Here is an 18,911-nt window from a genome sequence, read left to right as displayed (position 1 = left end):
GTATGTATATGTGTGTGTATTTACATTTTGTAGTCATTTTGTGTGTGCATATAACTGCATTTTGTGTGTGTATTTATGTATTTTGTGTGTGTGCGTGTGCATGCATATGTGTGTATTTTTTAGTCATTTTGTGTGTGTGCCTTTATTTTGTAGTCTATATATACACAGATCCCACCGTCATTTTCTTTACCCAACGAGAAGGCTATGGACTCCACTACTGAGCTCTTCACGCGTTTAGTTTTTTGAGTGCGATTTATCTTTGAAATTATTGCACTTATAAATAGATTTTTATTTATGGTTTCAAAGTTCCGTATGTCCTTGGTTTGATTTGAGAACGACTTATTATGATTCTTCCACGGTTCTGCTATTTGGTTGGAAACAGAAATGCGTCGTATAACAGTGTGTGCGTCGTGTATGTGTATATCTATATAATAAGACACAAAGGGTTTTGAAAATGTGTACATTTCAATGGCTGAGATTCAATGTTTTAGATGAATGACTCACGTTAAATTATTTCTCGCCCAGTCACTCCCCCATCCCCCTCTCCCTTTCCCTCTGCGGCTCTCTTTTAGTCACTGTCTCTCTCTTTCTCCCACCCATCTGCCTCTCTCTCTCTCTCCCTCATTCTTACCCATGCGTAGCAGACCCCCGTGTCGCCCCACCGCCCGTCGTCACCCCTCTCTCTTTCCCCCCATCCCCGCTCGCTTAAAGCTCTCCATCGCCGCCATCGCCACAAGCTCAATCGTCGCCTTCTCGCTGCCCTACCACCTTCGCCTGTGTGCCTCCAGCTCCATCGCCTTCGCCTGTATGTGTGTGTATGTATATATGTATTTTGTGTGTGTGTGCGTGTATGTATATGTGTGTATTTTGTAGTCATTTTGTGTGTGTGCTGTGGTCATTTTATATGTATTTTGTGTGTGCGCGCATGTGTATGTATATGTGTGTGTTTATGTACATTTTGTAGTCATTTTGTGTGTGTGTGCGTGTAACTGTATTTTGTGTGTGTATTTATGTATTTTGTGTGTATGCGTGTGTATATATATGTGTGTATTTTGTAGTCATTTTGTGTGTGCGCCTTTATTTTGTAGTCTATATATACACAGATCCCGCTATCATTTTCTTCATCCAATGAGAAATCTATGGACTCCAATGTCGAGCTCTTCAAACGTAAGTTTTTTTGGGTGCGATTTATTTGTGAAATTATTGCACTTATAAATAGATTTTTATTTATGGTATCAAAGTTCTATATGTCCCTGGTTTGATTTGAGAACGACTTACTATGATTTTTCCATGGTTCTGCTGTTTGGTTGGAAATAAAAAGGCACCGTATAATAATGTGTGTGCGTGTGTATGTGTATATATATATGTATATGTTAGGGTTCAAAAGAAAATTCCTCTTTATTAATTAAACTTTTTTCCTTCTCATATGTATGTGTGAGTGTGTTTTTAACATTCCATTCAATTTAGTGAGAAATTAATTATTGGATTGGACCTCTTTTGATTTGATTTGATTTAACTGATTAAGTAATTTATAAGTAATTTAATTTATGTCCCAAACAGCACCAAATATGTCTTACCCTAGCCGATATTTAGTGTCACTAAAAGCGGGTAGATATTCATATGCATACATTTGTTGAAAAAGTTTACATATACACTGGATTCAGTATTTCCTATCACACAAAAATGGAAATTGTTAGCAAAAAATGTGATATATTTGGAAAAGATGTGTACCCTTTAAATTGAGACTGTAGGTCCTAAAAGTTTGGTTCTCATTATTCTGGGTTTTGCTTTGAAATATCTTTCTCAGTTCTTTCTCTCTTATTTTATAAACCTATAAAGTTGAAAGCTCTCACTCACAATATGTGTTATTTAAGAGTAATGCTATTCATCTCCATCAGAGATGAACAACAATGATTGCAGCGGTGGCAGGCCGAGAAGGGGCGGTAGTTTGAGAGAGAGAGAATGGTGGGAGAGATAGTGAAAGAGGGAGAGAGAAAGAAAGTGGTGGGTTTGAGAGACTGAGTGTGGGAGAGTAGTGATAGAGGGAGAGAGAGAGAGAGACAGTGAAATGGGTGGGATTCAAAAAGATAAAAAAAAATGAAAAGTTAAGGTTGCGTTCTCTTTATTGTTTTTAAATAATTTTTAGTTTTCAATTTTCTAAAATAATGAAAACACGTTCTCTTTGTTGTTTTTAAAAATGCATTTTTGAAAATAAAAAAAAAATTGTGAAGAAAACTCAAAACAACAAAAAGTTGTTTTGAGTGTTTTCATCCAAAATAAACTCAAAACTCAAAATATATTTATTTATTCATATTTTATTATTGTAATAGGAAAAAATATTATAAAATTTATTAACTTTAAAATGTATATATATTTTTAATAATATATTAACATTAAATATTTATAATTTACTTAATAATCAAATTTATTGAATAAAATATCATTAAAAAAATATTTTCAAAATTTCAAAAAGAACATGTTTTCTAATTTTTTGTTTTGAAAAATAATTTTTCAAAATGACAAAGAGAACGCGTTTTCAATTTTCTAAAAATAGACTACCAAAACAGAAAATTAAAAATAAATTCAAAACTCAAAACTAAAAATTAGAAAGCAAAAAGAACGCACCCTAAAGCTTTCTAAACGAGGAAGCTTTCTAGAATAGTGTGACCTTTCTAGAATAGTGTAAGTTTTAATTTTTTTAAATTTTTATTTAATTTTTAAGTATTATAAATATCAATACTTAATTTTTAAGTATTCTATTATTTAATTTTTTAAATAAAAAATACTAATATTGTAAGTTTTATTTTTTTTTTAGTTTGAAGAATTTGACATTTAAAATTAATTTTTTTAAAATCATGGATGATCAAATCTGTTTTTAGTGTAAAATTTATTCAAATAATAGTGTTGAAATTTAATGTAGTATTTAAATTTCAAAGTAGTATTCGAAATTTAATATTTTTATTTTTAGGTATTGAATTTTTAAAATTTATTCAATTTAGTGTGAAATTAGTTAATCTATTCTATTTTTTATTTTATTATAATAAAATATTTTTAATTAAAATAATATAAAAATCAAATAGTCAAGGGTTCCTGACCGTGCATGGTAGGTTTTTCGACCCTAAACCAGTGTGCATTTTAATGTTTGTTTTTTTTATGTAGTTACAATTTGATGTCTATAGTATTAATTGGTGTGTATTTTAATTTTAATTTCTTTTAAATTGTAGAGTAATGGTTTGTTGTACATTTTAATTTGAATTTTTTTTTTATATTTGATTTGTTTGAAATTATAGAATACAGGTTGGTATATATTGTTTGATAGTAATATTTTAGTATTTTTTATTATAAAACGTTAATAAGTGTACAATAACTTTAATTTCTATTTTTTGTTCAGTATTTATAATTTTTTTTTACTTGCTCTTATATTTTAATTTACAATATTGATGAAAATTATAAATTTTATATATTTGTTTCTTATTTGAGTTTTGTAAAGCGTTTAAGATTCAGGGTTACAAGCAAAATTATTACGTATAAATTATAACTGTATTTAAATTTTAATATTATTTATATTGTACCTTTAGGCACGGGTATACTCTAGTTATTATACAAGTTATTCAGTTATAATATATAAATACAACATTTTTTAATATTTTATATATAAACAAGTTAACAAAAATTACAATTATTGTGCATGACTAATTTCAATTGAATTATTATATATCAACAAAAAAAAATGACATGAATATATTTATTGCAATGGATATTTTCTCCAAAACTCATACCTTGCCCCCAAAACCAAAGTCTTCCATTGTACTTATGCTAATACTACTTTCTATGTGATGGCAAAACTCAACAATATCATCTTTATTTTCATATCCACTATAGATTTAATGTTATGGATTGATTAATTATTAAAAGTCTTCTCATACACAGATAAACATGAACTTATGTTTATCATGTCATATGCATTTGAGAAACTCCTACTTCTATGTCTACGACATGGGAGCTCACATATTAACTAATAATGTTCCTCATACATGATCATCAATTATCACAACAATCACTAGGTTTAAATGAGATTGATGGCATGAATTCTAGATCTCTAAACATTTTTATCGATCTTGACAGCCATTGTACCACACATTCATCAGCTAGCTAGCTGCATGTTTAGAAGTAACATTGTAAGTGGAGGAGCTGCTTTAACTTTGAATCATCAGCTAGCTCTCTGCAACAGGGAATGCGCTCCCAATATTGTTGGCTAAGCGATAGCACTTGATATTGACAGGGTACGGACCCAGCTGAACATGGTTGTCCTCCCCACCCACATAGAAACACAATGTGTAGAGCGCAATCTCAAACTCAGGGCTCACCCCAATCAACGTGCTTGACACAGATTTCAGCACACCGTTCCATTCAAACTGAATTGTAAGCAGCTGAGTGTCTGAGTCAGGCTGCAAGTTCACACAACACACAAGTGACATAATGTTTCAGCCTGGATAGATGTAATAAACACTATATATCAACCTGAAAATTGGTACGAGGGATATTCAAGAGAGCTGGTAAAACAGAGAGTAACAATTTCAGTTAGAAACCATTAGAGGAAAACCTCAGGGTTTACGATGATGTAGTTTGTTAATCCCATACCGAACCATGCCAAGTTGGTTAATGTGACTAGAAATGTTGCCATAAAACAGTTACCAACTTAAATCCTTTTCCATGACGATCCAGCAATACAAAATTTGTAAATGTTTCCTCTCTTTTTTCCCCCCTAATGAAATGAATGCACAACAGCCCATGCACATAACTGGTGAACTATATGTAGATCCATTGAGTTTCATACATATCCTAGAACTTGCAAATGCAAATGAACTCCTTGATCCTTTTTTTAATACAAATCTGGTTGTAATCATAATAGATGCTATTTTATGCAACCATACAGTATAGTTACATGAAAAACATTGAGGGGGTTGTGCCAAAACCTAATCACATAAACCATCTCATGCTACAAAAATTTGGAGCACATTCATTATGTGATAGGACATTCATGATGCCAACTGTTTCACAACAGACATCAAAATTAAGTTATGAAAATTATGCAAAGCCACTGGTGGCTCCGAAGAAACAAGTGAAAGAAGATCAAACAGAACGTATATTAAGTATGGAGTGGTTCATCTTGGACAGATATTTGCTCTCATTTTTGCTAGATTCAGACAAAATTCAACCAAAAAAAAAAAAGATGAGAATGTAAGACTTACTATCTGCCCGCGTCTACGAGGGAAAATATAACCTTGATAATCAACCCTTCCCTTTGCTTCTTCCAAATAAAACTGCAGGAGGAGAAAATAACAATACACACTAACACTTAGTATTCAAAAAGGAGAAAAATATTGTGATAAAAACATTTAGAGAAGGAAAGATAACTTAAAACCTAAAAATAAAAGGCCTAATACAAAAGGAGGTCTCTAGACTATTAAGAAATGTGGCCTTTAAGCCCTTCAACTAAAATTTTGACATATTCCCTCCTTCAATCAATTTTTTTTTTTTTTTTTGTGGTCACATTAAGTTCTTGGCATATCCATTAAAGTGTAAATTACACACGCGTTAAAGGAATGTGAAGGGGACGGAGGACAAACAAGTAAGCAAATTTTAGGGGCTTAATACATAAAGGGATCCCTGGATTATTAAGAATGTGGCCTTTGGCCCCTCAATTAAAATTTTGACATATTCCCTCCTTCAACCATTTTTTTCGTCACCTTAGGTCTTTCGATCAACTGAGAGTTAACGACCCAATTAACGACGACAAGTAAGACTAAACTTCTCTAACACATTAGATTAATTTATACACACCAAACTAAACCTTTGCACATCATCCCTTATAATAACCACAAAATTATATATAAAAAAACCCCAAATTTCTCAAATCCCTAACCCCTTTTCTCTCCTGCCTTTCTTCTATATTCTTTCTTCTCTCAGATGTACATCATCGTCACCATCTTCATCTTTTTTTTTTCCTTTTTGAGGGTCGCCGTCACCATCACAACCACTCCTCTCTTTCTAGTTGTCTATCCACCACAACGCCCCTCTTTTTCTCTTTCTTTCCTTCTTTCTTCTCCATCTCACTCTCAGCTCTACACCACCACCACCATCTTCATCTTATTTTCTTTTTGTCAACCACCACCACAATCACCAATTCACCATCACAACCACTCTTCTCTCTCTACAAAAAAGAAAAGAAAATGGAAAAAAAATCTTCATCTTGCAGCGCAAACCCACTATTTGCCCATGTCGCCACCAGCCATCATTAAAGCAAAATCCACCCAGTCGCTTCAGCCATGACTACCACCCAATCACTTAGACCTCCCTCTCCACCACCGCTGCCACAACTGCTTCTACACAACTACCACCCATTAAAAGCTCCACCCACCACTCCATAACATCAAAACCCACTTACCAGAAAATGCAAGACTAAATAAATTATGGATACAACACAATTGCAATTAAATAGCAAATTGCAACAACAATTTAAGAAACATTACAAAAATTTAGAAGTACATATTTTTCTTAATTGTCTCGGGAACTAAACAAAGAGGTAACAGAAACCAAACCTCATTCATCAATGGAAACAACCTCTACAAGCAAAGAACTATGATCTTCAAAAAAGAAAAAAAAGAACCGGACCTCATAAAAAAATGAGATATCAAACACAACAAAAATTGAATCAAGATCTTGGCTTGTCCAAAGACCTTGACTCATTTTCCACACCTAATCACATCACTGCTGCTGAAAGAGAGAGAGATGTTGAGCGGTTGGTTGTGGTGGTGGTGGTTGCGGAGGTTTTGGTTGTTTGAGATAGAACGGCTGGTTGTGGTGGTGGGGGTGGTGGTTGTGATGATTGGCCTAGGATGAGTGTTGGTGATTGCAGTGATTTTGGTGTTTTAATATTAGAGAGAGAGAGAGAGATGGGGTATCTTTTTGGTGGGACTTAGAATTTCAGTTGTAGCGCTGATGGCAACTAGGGATAGTTGATGCCGGTAAAGAGTTCATGGAGGCAAACAGGGCAACTTTAGGTGATAGGTTTGGAGGGGTGATAGTGGCAGGTGGAAAGATGGTGGTGGCTAAAGTCATGAGTTTGAGAGTTTAGGTTTTTTTTTTTTTTTTTTTAATTTTCAATTGACATCGCCTAAAATTGGTTTAATACATAAGGGGGTCCCTGGACTATTAAAATATGTAGCCTATAGCCCCTTAACTAAAATTTTAGCAAATTCCCTCCTTCAACCATTTTTTTCCATCACCGTATGTAATTGGTGTTAGCCTCCGTTAAAGGGTGACTTACAAGGGTGTTACAAGCATGTGAAGTCTCTATTAAAGGATGAATTACATGTGCGTTACAAGCATATGAAGGGGACTTAAGGTGACGGAAAAAAAATGGTTGAAGGAGGGATTATGCCAAAATTTTAATTGAAGAGGCTAAAAACCACATTTCTTAATTGTCCAAGGACCCCCTTACGTATTAAAAGCCAAAATAAAATACACATAACATGGATGTCATATGTGCAATGACTCATTCAAAGCTGTGTATCTTAGTCTCAAATGAATCTCAGCATGCCAATTAAATAAGGGTTAATTACCAAAATATGACTCACCTTTTACTGAATTTTCAATTATGTACCTAACTTGTACTTTTTTCAATACTAGGTCTAGACTTTCAATTTGTATCAAATATGTACCATCATTAGTCTATTGTTAAAAGATACCATTAAATGCTGACATGTCATTCTCAATTAAAAAATATGAATTGGCTGAATAAGGTGGCTTGGAATGCCACATCACTTCCCTCCAAATCACATGCTAAACACAATGAACTGAATCAGACATCTAAGTGATGCCAACTAAGAATTTGATACCTTCTACAAAGTGAATTTACATAGCATTCAAATAAAAGTTCAGTACATAATTGAAGTCATGGTAAAAGGTGAGTTTTTTTGGGGTAATTAACCCATTCATGGTGCAAGACCAATCATGAACTCACAATACACTACTTATTTTATCTGGAAGCCAGGGAAAAATGTTAGAAAGCATAAGAACATAAATTCTACTCTTTCTGTTCTTAGCCAATAATAAGATTTCCTTATTAAATTGATTAAACGGTACTTTTCCACTTCTCATCCATTTCTGTTAAGCAAAGAAAACTTAAACAATTACAATCATAAAGATTCATTTGCATAGTTGACTGATTTCCCATTGATTCTAGTTTTATGCTAGATAAGGACACCATTAACATAGAAAGCAAGATGGTTAAAGAGGTATGCACCTGAAGCCAGTTATGAAAGCCTGAAACTTCTTGCTCACCACAATGCTTGATTTCCCCAACAAAAACATGTTCAAATGCAGAAGAGCAACTCGATGTACCACCACGGCCATAAAGATCAAACCAGAGACCAGTCAACGTTCTCTTAAAGTCTTGATAATTCTCAGGCACAATGCCCTTGGATGACAGATACTTGTGAAGATATTTGATTGGTGCAGTTCTACTGATTTCTTCCATAAATGCTGCTTGCTCTTGGAGCTCTTGAGGTGTAACAACTTCTTTACACCCTGCCTTTGGATTATAATTATCTAGAAGAGAGCAGAAACGAGAAAAAGTAGGCCTCCTGAATATGTCCTCACTCAGCCAGGAGAACAGACTTCCTTCTGCCATGTCTTCCTTATGGAAAACCTTCTTCCCTTCACCACAGTCAATCTGATAGTCCTTCCCAGGTTCTAAACGGTTTAAATCAAGTTCCCAAAGTTTACTGCAAGCTTCTGAAAGGTTAGCAAGCTCTTCCTCTGAGGGCTGGAGGTTGTCACCATATTCAACCCCATTAGAGAATTCTTGCTCACTAACAGGGCGTTTGTATTCTTGCCAGTGATTCATTTGGACCTGTCAATTTATTGTTGGTAACATTTTGCATGAAATCAAGAGGTATTGATCTATACAGATTTCTTCAACACCAAAACATGGAAATAATGCATCCTCAGGCTATATTTGTGGGATTATTCTCACCTTGCAAGAATCATCACAAGCTCATTAATTCAAAATAGCATTTCAAAACCAAATCTTATCAAGCAGACTGATTAACCAATCTAAGGGATGGAGGTCGACACCATATGCAACCTTATTTGAGAAGTTCATTAATGACATAAAGCATCTTCTAAACCACATCTAATTGAGTTGACTAGTTAACTGAAAGAAGATTATGTTAGACTTGATACAATCAAAATTTATTACTAATTGGTTAGGTTCTTTAAGTAAAAAACTGATTATGATTAAGTAGTATGAACAGATAGTAGTGGTCTGCAAACTTGGGGAACCGAAACTCAGAAAGCTTACCTCTATCTTTCAGCAATTGAACAGTATGCATGAACTCTATTAGCAGTTTAGTAAACACAATCACACAACTTTAAAAGACACTGATGAATGGGATCATTTTTCAAAGTGAAGATGCAATATTGTCAAATTCTGATCCTAAAAGGTTTCCAAGATCTTATCTTAGTCACCAAGATCCTTACTGAATCCTGGTCCTATCATCTCAAGATGCTAGATAGTAGAACATAATTTATAGACTTAAGACCCAATTTATCAGCACAATGTCACCACTGACAAACTTGAACATCTGATCTTTACCCACTACCAGATAATGGTGCAACATGTGGAGTCCAAAATCCAGTCACAGAAGAGTTCACAAAACGGAACTTAAGTAAATAAAATATATAAAAAAAAAAGTGAGCGCATACTTGACAGACAAAGTCAAAAACAAACCACCTCACTTTTTATTAACTCAGGCAATGTTGGGGAATTCTACTCCAAAAATGAAACTACTATCTCTATTCCTATTTGATACATAATTATGAACATAAGGAGAAAAAGTACTTCAAGGCATTTGAACAATAAAAAAGTACTTATCAAGCAAACTGTATTTCCTTTGCATTAACTTTTTCTTTCTACTTTTCTTTTCTCTTCTTTTGGTAACACAGAATTACTTAATGCGACTGTGCAAGCTAGCACATCAAGAGTGAAATTTGTAGAAAAAGAATACATCCTCCTTGAACTCAGAGAACAAATAAAATACAGCCACTTCTCCACTCAATACTTAACACCCTTCATCTAAATGAATGACTGAATGATTTGAATGAGATCTTCGGACAGCCATCAAATTTGAAAAGGAGGCTCATACAAAGGTGTGTGATCTTCTTTTCAGTGGCTATGTCTGAAGATGGCTTACTACTCAAAGATGGTTGATTAATTCCCATGGTAAACAATTTAGTGCCCAAATAAACACCACTTTCAGCTTATGATCTTCATCCTTTTCATCCAATATATTAATATCTTTCCTTTATTTTCCTATTGTACTGGCACTTCAAAGGATTTTACTCTTAAATTAAGATTGCTTTCATGGTTTTCTTCTGAATTTTTGAGTAATCTTCTGAATCCTGATGACATTTGTCTAACGGTAGTATACGTATTCCTGATTCTTCACAAAATAATCAAATAAACCATTAGATAATTATTTGGTTTTGGAAAGATAATTGACATTACATTCATAGGGGTACCACTCAAACTACAAACTAAAAGGGGCAAATATATGGAAATCCCATGGACCTCAACAATAAACTCATGAATTACATTAAATGCACCAGAGTCAAGGCTGTAGTTAATGGGTTACATATAAATTTAAAGGATGAAATCTTTTGCACTGATAAGAAAAGAAAAAAAAGGGGGGACATAAAATCTTATTCTTCTTGGGACAAATAAAAAAAAAATGGCACCACCATACCATTTGTTTTTCTAGAGGAAGTGGGGTTTTGAGGTGTTAGGGTTGCACTAGGGCAGATGTTAATGCATAACTACAACAATATAAATGGTTGATGTAAAAGTAAGCATGCAGCATACAAGCCAACCAAGTTAAAATTCAACTACTAATGAAGCATCCCCATGCTCTGATTAAGAAAAAAAATATAGATACATGTTTATCAGGCCAAGCAACAGTCAAACTACTAAATAACATAAATAGGGCAGACATACTAGAGTGAGCATTATCACATTACGATGTCTTTACAAGTTGAGAACCAATCCATTTTCAATCTTAAATGACTAGGATATATGGTACAATCCAAATGCAAGTCAATTCAGCATAAAAAATAGGGTAAATTGCCCCCCAAACCCTGTGGTTTTGTCCATATCCACAGAGACCCCTGTGGTTTAAAAATGTTTCTAAAGGTCCCGGTGGTTTCCTTTTTTTGCTCAAAGACCCCTCTATTACAAATGTCATTAACTAAACTGAAAATAACTTAAATTAAGAAAAATTATATTAAATTAAGCTAAACTAAATTGTTGAATATTGTAATCATTTCATAGTTGACCCAGCTGATTAGCTGATTTATATGTTGTAGTTCAGACCTAATTCTTTGCCTAATTTTCTGCATACATATGTTCCACATTACTATAAATATAGATTAAAACTAAGACTCTTGCTCTCAGGCATTCAGCCAATTCTCTCTTCTCACATAAATAAAAACCTAAAATTCAAAAAAAAAGAATCAAATTCTAGTTGCCGGAACCCATTGCCAATGATGGGTGGTTCCACTTCTTTGTCTTCTTCAACCCATCATCCAAATGGTTTTCTAGTATGGGTTATGGAGAACCCATGCCAGAGACATGTTCCAAGCTGCAACATTTTTTTTTGTTATTATTTTTTATTTTAATTAAATTAAATTAATTTAACTTAATTAGGATTTAATTAATGTTGCTTGTAATGAAGGGGATGTTCGAGCAAAAAAGATAAACCATAGGGACCGCTTAGAGACATTTTTAAGCTAGAGGGGGTCCCCCATGCAAATGGTCTAAACAATAGAGGGTCTGGGGGCAATTTACCTACAAAATATTATGTTTTGTGCCTTCTAGGAATAAATGACCAAAAAACCTTATGGGTGGTGCGCTTTGGAGTCTTTTTTCCCACAGTTTGCCAACCATCATTGTTATCGTTGTCCTGTTTTATGTCCCACAAGAATAAAATCAAACTTGCATGGCAGGTTTCATAATAATACAACAGATAAAACTATCCTAAGCTAAATCTAGCCTTACATTCCAATGGCCTTGCTTGTGGTTTCCCTGTCTACCATCTTCACTCCTTTCATATCCCTCGTGAACAGCCTGCATTTAAGACAATAACAAGAACTTAATGATTTTTGGCACACTAAACTGCAACCTAAATAACATAAAATATGGCCAACTAGGTTCACTTGTGATTAAATTGTTGAACATACAATTAAAACCATAAATAATATGTGTGAAATGACTTACGTCAACGGATCCAAATTTTAAAGCTGGTCCAGAAGAAATTACACATTTTTGGTGCAGCACAGACCAGAATCACAAGGAAAGTTCCATGAAAAGAAGATAAGCAAATCTATATTGTGAACATAGAACCAAAATCATGTGATGTTCATCATGATTCAAGGGATGCATAAATCATACATAAAGTGGGTATGTAAGTACCATGCAAACAGTATATCCATTAGAATATCTTATGTTGACTGTAAAAGAGAAATTTATGCCATTTCTATTTAGTGTAACCTCTTGAAATACAATTCTAGAAAGTTGACATTAGCATTCATAATTATCTTGGGTGAATGAAAGTTGTCACAATTAGGATTCTTAGAGTTCACAGTGAGTTATTTTATTGTGATTTTACATTAAGAACTATGATTGACCATCTTAAATCAACTTTCTCAGACAAATCATGCATGGAGGAACGCTATTTGTATACAGCTCAGTTAGAATGTATCGAGTAACCTGCCACTGTTGAGCTACATAGTTACTTGGTTCTTGAAATGCTTGATACGTGGAACACAGTACAGGGATGTGGTATGCCACTTTTCCCAGGATGTGGTATAAGGGGGGTAGGCTACTTGTCTTTGCCTCCCCCCCCCGGGGAGGGGTTGCATTGTCTTTGTTATTTATTGCTAATTTGTCTCTCTTTATTTCCTGCTTAATTTTAGGCTTATCCTTTTTCTTCCAAAAAATAAATTTTATTTTTTACCATTACAATAATAACTTATTATTTGGTGTAGTTCCACTAAATAATTTTTACATTTTCTCCATTATAACCATGGTTGTCAAAGGCACAAGGTGCACTGAAGTGCAAACTAGTGCTTGGGGACTAGGCGCGAGGTGCAAGGTGAAGAGTGAGCCTTAGGCACATGAGCATTTATTCAAAATACTTACAAAATACTTATACACTGTTGTTTTCAATATGTACCTATAAGGAGGTAGAAGCATACTCATAAAATCATAAATGACAACTAGCAAACCCTATAACAACAACTAATATTATTGCAGAAAAACAATTCATTTCTTTTGCAATTAGTTTCTTCTAACTGCAAAAGAGATTAGAGGAAAGAAATTTATAGTAGAGCATATTGCAAAAAAAGAATTACAGAAAGACGATTACTTGCTTCTAATTTCTACTGCAATTAGAAGAAAGAAAAAAAAATTACAGCAGAAGGCAATGCAAAAACAGTTATAGAAAAACAATTAATTTCTTTTAAATTGCAAAAGAAATTAGAAGAGAGAGAGAGAGAGAGCACACAATAAAAACATTTATTTCTCAGCAAGAAAAAAAAATTCGAGTAGGACACACAGCAAAAATTATAGTGAATAATTGGTTTCTTCTAAATTGCAAAAGAAATTAGAAGAAAGAAAGAGAATTAAAGCACAACACAGATGTGGTTAGTTCTCCAGCGAGTGAACATCACTGCCAAAGGATCCTGACAATGAGTGGGAGATTTGGCAGACCTTTGGCTCACACCGCTAGGTTCATCTCTCACCGATATACAAGAATATCCAACCAAATCAACAAGAAATAAGATCTAAGATGACAAATGGACAAGAAATATGATTTTAATACACTTATATATACAAGGCAAGTGCCTCAGGCACCTTGCATGAGGGTTGTGCCTCGTGCGAATCTAGGCAAATTGGGAGACATTCTATGGTATTCCAAGACACCAAAACACCACTTCAGAACCAGTAAACATGCTATAGAATCAACCAACCACCCCCCTTCAGAACCAACCAACCACCTTTAGGTTTGATGGAAGATGGAATTAAACCCCCCACCAAGAAAAAAAAGAAAAAGAAACGAGGACAAAAAACATAACAAAGACCACATTTAATTGCCAAACATTTGATGCTCACACAAATACAATGCACTGAACAACTTTTAGGCCTTGCAATTAAAGAATGATGACCTTTCTTCATGTGATTCAATTTACAATCAGGGATAGTCATTTCATGGTTAACTACACAAAAAAGAATCTAGATTGGGATATAAATAAAATACACCTACTTGTACGCTAATTCACAAGCTACTACTAGTTCGATCAAGTAAGACTTTTAAGGAAAACAGAATTGTTGGGTGGGGGGGGGAGAGAGGCTAACCTTGCTGGGCGGTACAGAAGGGCGGGATCGAGGAGAATGCCGCTCTCCAGTGCTGGTACCAAAGTTTTGTTCCTGCGCAATACGCATTGAATCGCATTCACAATTTTTATGTTAACTCAAATCAAAGTTTCTTCACGACGATGTGCTTGCTCATTTCAGGAAATCAAAAACCCCTATCAATCTACCTCTTCAGTAGTCCACTGGTTTCGAGCGTAACCCGCGCGGCGATCACCGCCGGGATCGCAGTCATTCTGCTCCGCCCCCGACACCACCTGGGCATCAATTTCACCAATCAATCAATGAACAATCATCACAATCCCAATAACGAAGCAATGGTGCTAACCTGTGCCCATGTGGATCTGGATCGCTCTTCGGGCGAACCAGAGGCGGCCTCTTGATCCTCCGCATCGTTCCGGCCCAGCGCCATGTCCATCAAACCCTTCATCAGACCCTCCATTAAAGAAAGGGAAGCGAGGAAAAAACGATCCGAAATTGAATCGTTGCTGGAGAGAGAGAGAGAGAGATTAACAGTGAGCAGAAGAAGTTTGGATTTGGATTAATTGCTGGTGTGGACAGAGAAGAAGGTGTGATGGATTCATTGGTTGAATGTAGTTAGTTGGGTGCTAACGTGTCGGCAGAGGTCGAATGACCATCTCATCTCCAAGGTTGAATAAAGTTAGTATACGAGATCGGTAACGGTAAAAATAACGGCTAAATAAATTACATTTATATATATATATATATTTTGAGTAATGTTAGGAGTTATGATTCATAGTGATATCAGTATCGTATTAAATAGATGTCAATTGTCTCGTCTGCCTAACATCTTCTCCAATAAAAATAAACAAAATATGAATAGACATAATTCAATGATAAGATTTACATTAAAATGAGATTTTTAAATTAAGTTCATGTTTGTAAAAAAAAAAATTGTTAAAATTAGAAGAAATGTTGCTCTAAACCCCAATAATGAAATATGCTTAATCATTATCTCTAATTTCTAAGATTATTTTGAAATCATGGAGATATATTAGAGCAAAATTCGTTCAATACCTTTAAACTTATATGACTAGTTGTTTAACTGTTTTTCATTTCATGTGACTTCACTTGCAAAGCAACTTGATCATGAGAGACTTGTGGTCCAAAAGCTTGCAAGGGCCCACTTGAGGATAATGCCTTTTTTGTAACGCAACCTCTCAATTTAATGTCGATGCTCTCTCTCTCTCTCTCTCTCTCTCTCTCTCATTCTCTGGGATAAGAAGCGCAAAGCTTTACAGTTAGTCCTACCGCTGAATTTATGAAATAAGCAAAGGTGCCCAATTGATTTGCATCATAGTAACTGCATTACCTCTGGAAGACTGACTGCCTTTAGCATGCTTGAGCTTATCAACTTCTTCGGACAGCCTCTTAAGGGCATGTTTATGCTTCTCGAGCCCATCATCTACTATACCAGCTTGGCTTTCTCCTAATTAAAATACTGCAAGGATACAATAAGCAATGCAGTTTGCTGAATATCTAGTAAATATTGCCCTCATGGGTCATGCCATGTTTTTGCCAGGTTTGTAGATGGGGAAAAGGAATAAAAGGGCTGCGCCTTGGTAATTAACTAACATCTTATTTGCCACTCAAATTAGTAGCTGCACTGAAACTAGGTAGGAACTTGAGCAAGGATGAAGTATACACCTGATTCACAGACTTGAAAGACTCCACTATACACCTGATTCAAATGCTTTGCCTTCTCTGTCTTATGGTCATCCTTCTCTTTCTTCAACTCCTCTCTCTGCCTCTCCACAGTTTTCTCTAGAATCTGTGGGTACAAGTAATTCAAGAGGTGAACAGAAAGAAAAAATAGGGACAAAAAATGGAAAACTTGTGAAGAAGTTACAAATAGAATATTTTCATGCAGATGCAGACCTGTATCCTGGTGTCTTTCTCCCTCTCCTTTTCCTTCATTGCATGTTCAGCTGCAGCATCCCCCATGCCCCTCCTCCCTACTATTTGTAATAAAGAATGAACCTGATAGTTTGATGGCAAGATAATGCATGCCTTTACAGTAGACAAGAAGCTGTACCTTGCCTATAGTCTTCTAACTGTTCAGAAAGTGCTTGACACTCTTTGCTCAGTTCCTCCTCCTCCTTTGCCAAGTTTTCAAACTTTTTCTGCAGAATTGACAGAAAAAAAACATAAAAAAAAAAAAAAAAGTAAATGGAGGCCAAAATTAACAAGTAGTCGCAGCTTCAGACATCAATCAATATTTTGAAAATCAGGAGAATCAGAAGGATATATTCAAAAGTTTATCAAATAGTTATGAATACTGAACAATGTAGGTGTTAACAACCTTTAGTTGAGCTCCTAACTTCTTTGTGCTTCTCGATCTCAGATTTCAGAGAAGCCTGAAAGCCCACTGTTGATTTTGTGTGATTCAAAATTGTTTAAATGTTTTTTATTTGCATTTTTTGTTTTATCAAATTAATTGCATGCTGTTATATGAAATTGAGAATCATATTAATTATATTAATGTTATTTGAATTTAATTGTTATACATTTCTGTTATATATATCATGTGGGCCGAGTTTGTTATGGGTCGAGCCCATGTCCGTAGTTGCTGCTAGTCTAGCTCATTTTCAGATCTATTTGATGCTGCTATAAAAGGGATGTGTGACGCCCTAATCATTTTAGATTACACTCTCTCTCTTTCTGAAACCCTAAGTCGGCGATTTCTTGAAGCGAGACACTACCTGTGAATCCTTCTTTTTGGTTTCTAGTTTCGATCGGTTGGTTGGTTGTTTCCATAGTAAGATCGTGTGGTAAGTGATTGTATTGCTTTAATCTCTATATTGTTTTAAGCGCCTGAGGCGGAAAGATTGGTTGGCTGAAAGAACAGATCCCAAACCTTGATTGCGAGATCGGTTTAGAATAGATCCACACTTGTTCTTATTTTTGGATTTTGTTTTAGTTGTATTTGCAATATTGTTTTTACTTCCTTTCTTGAGATCTTATAATCGGTTGTAAACTTGAGATCTTATAATCAGTTGTAAACTTGAGAAATCTAGTGAATTGACTAAAGGCGGAGCCTCTACCGTGAGTATGATCTATTGATCCAAACACATATCTTGTTATGTCACTATTTGAGTGTGTGAGTTATGGTTGTAATCTTTCGTTTCTATTTACTACGCTTGATCTGTGTTTGGCCGAGTAAATAGGTTGGTTCAAAACCAACACCCACCAAAATGATGAAATATTGACTAAATGGTAAGCAACAAATATGACCAAATGTGAGTGGCAACAATTTGTATACTGCAGGAGATATTAGGTCTGGGTACCTCAATCTACAAACTATTGTTGGAAAATTTTGGTATATTCACATGTTCAAAATGATAAATGGTTAAATGAGAAATTAATTGAGAAACTGTTTTGGAGGCATGTGTATGTAATATAATATATAATTTATAAGTAAAATGAGAGAAAAATACAAGGAATGTACTTTGCATGCACTATGCATTGAATTATGAGGGTACACTATATGCGCACTATACCAGGCGACTGATTGAATTTCAATAATACAGTTACTGTACATGTACACTATGCACAACTATGCGCAAGGGTAGCTACTTATTTTATTATATAAATATTATATTATACTTTTAAGAAATGAGAGCTGCCACAGCCACTCCCTACCCTTCTTCCGTCATCTTCTTTTCTTCTTCCTTTCTTTTTCCTCTTCTATTCTTCATTCTTTATAAATAAAGGGCTTAGTCCATTGAAAAATAACAACAGAGTTTGTAGTAGAATTATTTTCTAAAAAATCTCATATTCCTCCAATTTTAATAGTGTTCCAATTCGCTATTAGGCTCTGAAGTTTATGCTAACTTCTCAGTTTGTAAACCGTTGTATCTTGGAAAACATACACTAACCAACCTCTAGCACATTTGGTGAGGTGGCGAAATACCGTATTTTATTCTATGTTGGTAACAATCTTAAATCAAACAATGAAAGGTAGAGAGTATGAGTATATTGAAGAAAAATTTTATTATATTTTTTTAACAATCTTAAAATAGATTTACTCACTGAAGTTTTGATTTACAATGGCTACCCCTATGAATTTTGATGGAACCTCTAATAACATGGCACAAAGATCTATTTCTGTGGTCCAGATGCCTATTACTATGCCTATGTACTATAGAGAAATGATTGAGAAATTCAATTGATTAAATTTTAAGAATTGGCAGCAAAAGATGTTATTTTACCTCACTACTTTGAATCTTGGGAGAATAACCTACCAACCTATCGCTGGATTAGAGTGAGTTTTTTCAAAATAGTGAGGTAAAAGAAGGAGAATAACCTGCCAACCTATTTTTAGGCCGAAGAGGTTAATACTGCTTGTAATATTTTAAATAGTTTTAATTCAAGGCAATGTATTAAGAAAACACCATTT

General features: G+C 34.5%; 1 protein-coding gene and 1 long non-coding RNA gene across 2 annotated transcripts; both read right to left on the bottom strand.

The window, feature by feature from the left end:
• Window positions 1-3,879: 3,879 nt before the first annotated feature.
• Window positions 3,880-14,903, bottom strand: LOC127812764 (uncharacterized). The gene is made up of 8 exons (XM_052353289.1): window positions 14,820-14,903; window positions 14,662-14,748; window positions 14,477-14,548; window positions 12,119-12,187; window positions 11,958-12,023; window positions 8,309-8,917; window positions 5,253-5,324; window positions 3,880-4,448 (listed from the first exon to the last, which is right to left on the bottom strand). Exons 1-8 carry the CDS (start codon window positions 14,901-14,903, stop codon window positions 4,215-4,217), a joined length of 1,293 nt encoding a protein of 430 aa, XP_052209249.1. The 3' UTR covers window positions 3,880-4,214.
• Window positions 14,904-15,826: 923 nt separating this feature from the next.
• Window positions 15,827-16,468, bottom strand: LOC127813565 (uncharacterized). Its single transcript, XR_008026130.1, has 3 exons — window positions 16,391-16,468; window positions 16,160-16,283; window positions 15,827-15,953 (listed from the first exon to the last, which is right to left on the bottom strand). It is a non-coding gene; the product is annotated as an uncharacterized LOC127813565 (long non-coding RNA).
• Window positions 16,469-18,911: the final 2,443 nt, after the last annotated feature.

Source organism: Diospyros lotus, chromosome 11 (genome assembly GCF_014633365.1).
Source record: "Diospyros lotus cultivar Yz01 chromosome 11, ASM1463336v1, whole genome shotgun sequence".
NCBI lineage: Eukaryota > Viridiplantae > Streptophyta > Magnoliopsida > Ericales > Ebenaceae > Diospyros > Diospyros lotus.
This window is presented reverse-complemented; position numbering and strand designations above follow the sequence as displayed.

Coding starts and splice junctions, on each gene's coding strand:
- LOC127812764 (XM_052353289.1), bottom strand. CDS start 14,903: ATGGCGCTGGGCCGGAACGATGCGGAGGATCAAGAGGCCGCCTCTGGT. Junction 12,188..14,476: donor CTTCTGTACCGCCCAGCAAG/GTTAGCCTCTCT, acceptor TCTTAAATGCAG/GCTGTTCACGAGGGATATGA. Junction 5,325..8,308: donor GCTTTCATAACTGGCTTCAG/GTGCATACCTCT, acceptor CTCCTCCTGCAG/TTTTATTTGGAAGAAGCAAA.